Here is a 6,000-nt window from a genome sequence, read left to right on the forward strand (position 1 = left end):
TGCAATGGACAATCTATGAATCGAACGGATCGTACTCTTAAACAAACGAATGTAGCATGCCGTAAAATAACACATTTAACGTGACTATTATTTACGCTCAAATTTCATTTAAACGAGTTGAAGATGAGTGAAATAAAAAAGAAATGTGAGCAATTACGAGTGCATATATTATATTTTTCACACGTACTGCTAAAACGATCTAAATAATGACCGTCTAACAGTTCGAATCGGTAACTAGAACCAAACTATCTAGGAGGTCATTGATAGTTACCGCTTTCAATATTTGTTTGTTGCGCAAAAATCTGATAACATATCAGAAACGCGCTTAAAAATGATCTTGTTAGTGAACAACAGAATACGACTAGACTTTCAAAAAATGAAAATCTTTAGACACATTACTGCACACGCAAAGGAATAAAACGTAAAATTGACCAAACCTTGCAACCGATAACTATACTACATGAAAGTCACACCAGCTACAGTAGCTCCATATAACACTCAGTAAAATCGATACACCAGAACATAACAAGAAATAATAATGTTAGAAGTTCAAACTGTAACGAAAGAAACAAAATCCAGAATAACTAATGAAAAAAATGATAAGAAACTCAAACTGACAGGCACGAATGAGGTACCACACAAATCAGTTCTTCCCTACCACCCGCCCTCAATCAGACGCAAAATTAAAAATGAAACCACGAGTCAATAACATAAACTCTCCGGCAAACCCACAGCAATACCCCTCGGCACACCATTTTAATCAGAAAATATTAAAACGACAGCAAACCCTCCCCCCAGAGAAACCAAAAAGGTATCACTGGCACAATATAGTAACATAAAAAAAAGCAACGTAAAACAAGAAAAAAGTATCAGACCCACCAACACCTAACTAACAAAACGAGGTTTCTCCATTTTGCTGACTGCTTTCATAAATGCAAGAAATAATCAATAACCTTTAGGAATACTCTTCCTACAACAGTATTCATCTAAATGGCCTTGCAACACAGAAATCCGTCCCTTTCCTCGCCCGATAACAGATTTTACAGCCCCCCCCCCCCCCCCAGCACCTCTCAATAGTATTAGTGCATGCCCCCGTCTTATAATCCTTAAACTGAATGTTGTGATCTACGACCAAATGATGATAACCCATTTCACCCAACCCCTTGTACGAAGCAAACCCATCCGACATGACTACAGAACCTTCTTCCACATATTCTTCTATTAAAGATGTGAAGACTTCCTTCGTCCGATTCGGTACAACCCTAAATACAACATCAGCACAATCTCCTCCAGAAACTAGTACTCCAAAAACCCAAAGCCCAACAACCTGGTGCCCCCTTTCGTACTTTCTCTCTCCAAAATGTGACTCATCTACTTCAACTATAACCCCTGCCCCCCCCCCCCCCCAATGACCCCCTATACTTTATAAATTCCCCGCAGACTTCTCTACACAACGAGAACCAGTCGACTACAGTGCCATACGAAACCCTGCGTCGTGCATGACAGATTTGCAAGAATATTCACAGCAAAAATAGTAGGTTAGCATGACAATTACTTCTAAATTCAGCCTCGATCTTTCGAACCAGGTCCCCCTGCGTATGGATCTCCATATGTTGCTTTTTCTGCACCTCCACTTGAGTTCTTCGGAAGTTCGTGATGACGCAACCTTCGTCAAAACCATATAATTTCCACAGACCTGTACTTGCAAAATTCAGCAATTACACCCAATGATTGCAAAAATTTTATGGTTGATTTACGGTCACTCATTTTCTGAAGCAGAATTTTCACAGTAAAAAATAACTGACTCGTCCCTATCGAACAGCGGAAGAAATCAAGACCTTATAAATCACGACTACTTTCATTAACAAAAGATGCCGAAAACAAATTACGAGATGAAAACAAAAGAAGCTACGTCGAATTTTAAATAAACACGCGTAACGAGGAAATCGAGAGAAATCATTTAATGTTCATCGACAGCAAGCTGCGGCACAAACAAAATAACATCACACATTACGTCATTGGTCAAAGCCGGCGGGTGGTATCTGACACTAGAATTGACCCGGGTACTTGATGACATGTTGAGATCATGCCGTGTAGAGCTGGTGCACTACACCGGGCGAAGGTGGTCCGACAAGATATTAGGAGGTATCCCATGAATTTTGTCACCTCATGGTACAATGAGACAAGTAACGCACCTGAAGACGTCTCCGTACTGCGCGTGCATGTCCTTCAGCTGTTGTACGAGCACGGGAAGTTTGCGGAAGAGCATGAGGTTGCCTAGCAACGGCAGCGTGGCTGGACCCGGCGCCGAGGTGCGAGCGCGCGTCGCCCACAAGCACCACAGCACGCCCGCCAGCCAAACCGCCGCCCACGCCGCGCCCGTCATCAGCTGCGTCCACATCTCCGTGCGCGAAGTCAGTCACCGCGTGTGAGCGGCGTCCGCGCCGGTGCCCCAATATATGCGTTACCCGGCATCCACAGCCAGACACGGCGGCGCCGGTCCGGAAACTCTTCCTCTGGCCTTCGTTTCCGTGTACACGAAAACACGGCCAGAGGTCAGCAGGCTGTGAGTGAATGTTGATCTGGTGAAGCGAAGGAAGGAAGGCAGCGGTGATTACCGTCCCGCTGTGTTTACAGCGATAAGCTGCTTCGCAACTCAGGGAATCACCGTCTACTTCTACGTCTATATCGAAACTCTGCAAATCACATTTAAGTGCCTGGCAGAGAGTTCATCGAACCACCTTCACAATTCTCTATTATTCCAATCTCGTATAGCGCGCGGATAGAATGAACACCTATATCTTTCCGTACGAGCTCTGATTTCCATTATTTTATCGTGGTGATCGTTCCTCCCTATGTAGATCTGTGTCAACAAAATATTTCCTCATTCGGAGGAGAAAGTTGGTGATTGGAATTTCGTGAGAAGATTCCGTCGCAACGAAAAACGCCTTTCTCTTAATGATTTCCAGGCCAAATCCTGTATCATTTCTGTGACTCTCTCTCCCATATTTCGCGATAATACAAAACGTGCAGCCTTTCTTTGAACTTTTTCGATGTACTCCGTCAGTATTGTCGGGTAAGGATCCCAAACCGTGCAGCAGTATTCTAAAAGAGGACGGACAAGCGTAGTGTAGGCAGTCTCCTTAGTAGGTCTGTTACATTTTCTAAGTGCCCTGCCAATAAAACGCAGTCTTTGGTTAGCCTTCCCCACAACATTTTCTATGTGTTCCTTCCAATTTAAGTTGTTCGTAATTGTAATACCTAGGTATTTAGTTGAATTTACGGCTTTCAGATTAGATTGATTTATCGCGTAACCGAAGTTTAACGAGTTTCTTTTAGCACTCATGTGGATGACCTCACACTTTTCGTTATTTAAGGTCAACTGCCACTTTTCGCACCATTCAGATATTTTTTCTAAATCGTTTTTCAGTTTGTTTCGATCTTTTGATGACTTTATTAGTCGATAAACGACAGCGTCATCCGCAAACAACCGAAAACGGCTGCTCATATTGTCTCCCAAATCGTTTGTATAGGTAAGGAACAGCAAAGGGCCTATAACATTAGCTTGGGGAACGCCACAAATCACTTCTGTTTTACTCGACGACTTTCCGTCAGTCACTACGAACTGTGACCTCTCTGACAGAAAATCGCAAATCCAGTCACGTAACTGAGACGATATTCCATAAGCACGCAATTTCACTACGAGCTGGTTGTGTGGTACATTGTCAAAAGCCTTCCGGAAATCCAGGATTAAGGAATCGATCTGAAATCCCTTGTCAATAGCACTCAGTACTACATGTGAATAAAGAGTCAGTTGTGTTTCACAGGAACGATGTTTTCTAAACCCATGTTAACTGTGTGTCAATAGACAGTTTCCTTCGAGGTAATTTATAATGTTCGAACACAATATATGTTCTAAAATCCTGCTGCATATCGACGTTAAAGATATGGGCCTGTAATTTAGTGCATTACTCCTACTACCTTTCTGGAATATTGGTGTGACTTGCAACTTTCCATTCTTTGGGTACGGATCTTTCGTCGAGCGAACGGTTGCATATGACTGTTAAGTGTGGAGCTAATGCATCAGTTGAAAGGTGGCTACACTGAGCCACAGCGCCAGAGATTGCGCCAAAGAGTTTTATTCCGCCGCCTCCACTGGCAGTGCTTGTCGGGATGTGGCAGTAGTCAGTGCTTGTTGAGAAGCAGTAGGAGTCAAGTCGTTGTTGAGATGTCGTCGTAGTGAGTGCTTGTGCAGATCTTGCTGAGAGGATATTGATAGCTGTGCTATTTGTGGCCATGTTGTATGCAGTTGTTTGATGGGCTAGACAGCAGATGTTGTAATGATCAGAGTGCTTTTCGTCAATATATATGAAGGTAAAAAAAAAATTCCTTTTTTTTCATTATGTCTTAAACAATGCGTCGTCACAGGTTCAGTCAACAAAGCATCTGGCTCGTGTTCTTGTATTAGAGTGTAATTCTGGTTTTCTTGCGCAATTATAGTATTTCTATTTTTTTTAATTACTTCAGTATAAATGGTATTTAAAATTTCTTGTCTTATTGAAGAAGAACCGTGCCAGATGTGTACGTTGAATCACACTTCCACACACAGAACAGTTACACTTGTGCTTTGGTTTCGTACGTTTTATAGTTGCTGGGGACTTAATTAATTAATTGTGTAACGGAATTTTCTTTCATTCTTTGTTGTTTTCTATGCAGTCAGATTGCGTACTAAAACTAGTCAGGGCCAACCGTTTACGAGACTTCGTAACCGGACAGTTAGCTACTAAAAAATTAAAAACTATTTGCATTCTATATAATTAAGCTCCCATGCACAGTATACACCGAAAGGACCCTAATTGGTGTACAGTCCTGCGGAACACCCTTCAATCTGGTGGGGGTTCATACAACTAGGTAATTTCCAAAGCTCTGTAATTTCCGAGAAGCGTTGCCTATCGAACACCCGGGCTCCGGACGAAATAAAAGGTGAGTCACTTAAAACCTGTCTGCAAATACTGCGGAAATGGGAAGTGCTATTTGATGTGCGGTTTTCATAAAATGGATTGGTAGCCAGAGATCCTTACTGTTGCCAATCAATACATTGTAATAATTTTTAAAAAGCGTATTTTTGTGTAAAGTTACAGTTTCTTAAATGGATTAATTTCTATTGACATTAACAAACTACAAGTAGGGTAAATTAGAATGTCAGTGCAGTTTGTTACGGGAGTCTAGTGCGAGTCTTTTACAAGATATGGAACTGTGGGAGGTTTCCACACCAACACTTCTTTGCGCCTTTCAAGCTGCGTAGTTGCTACATACGATGTTGTTGTGTTTGCTTGCAATGTGCTTGTGTATATCTTGAGTGCATTACAACTTGCTATTTAGTTAGCTTGTGCCAGTCCAAGCAGCGGGTCCTGAGTGGACGGCCGGATTTAGCAATGCAGAAAAAGCCGACATGCTCATGGTGTATGGAGAGTGTAGGAAGATTGCAGTTCGCTCTAGTACGTATGCAGCAAGGTATCCCATAGACATCAACATTTTCGCCAATTATTTATCAACCTCGTTTACCAGTCACGTGAAAGTGGTACTGTAACTCCCAGACAACGTAAACAGTAGGAAACAAGTGACGACAGAAGAGGGGGATATTAATGTTCTTGCTGCTGTTGCAGTTATCCGCACGTTAGCTCCCGCGCAATCGCACTAGGAAGTGGCACAAGTCAGGCAAGTGTCCCACGCATTCTCCATCGACATATATTCCATCTCTCCATCAACAGCTGCGTGGAAACGATTACGACAATGGTGTTAACTTCCGTACATGGAAATTAAGACAGGATACGTCAGATATATCTTGTTTAGTGACGAAGCCACATTTACCAATTACGGTCAGGCAAATCACCGAAACCTACGTTGTTGGGTGTTGACAATCCCGCTTGGCTTCATCAGGTAGAACGTCAGCGTCCATGGAGTGCAAACGTGTGGTGTGAGATAGTGAAACATAAGTTC

General features: G+C 42.5%; 1 protein-coding gene across 1 annotated transcript in view; it reads right to left on the reverse strand.

Moving 5' to 3' along the window:
• LOC126474221 (cytochrome P450 4g15-like) overlaps positions 1-2,269 on the reverse strand; it is an 83,770-nt gene extending 81,501 nt beyond the window's left edge. Inside the window, exon 1 of the mRNA XM_050101685.1 lies at positions 2,196-2,269. Within this exon, the coding sequence (XP_049957642.1) occupies positions 2,196-2,269 (74 nt within the window). The remainder of the gene's footprint in view (positions 1-2,195) is intronic.
• Between the last annotated feature and the right edge of the window lie 3,731 nt (positions 2,270-6,000).

The sequence above is a fragment of the Schistocerca serialis genome, chromosome 4 (assembly GCF_023864345.2).
Source record: "Schistocerca serialis cubense isolate TAMUIC-IGC-003099 chromosome 4, iqSchSeri2.2, whole genome shotgun sequence".
NCBI classification, from domain to species: Eukaryota; Metazoa; Arthropoda; class Insecta; order Orthoptera; family Acrididae; genus Schistocerca; species Schistocerca serialis.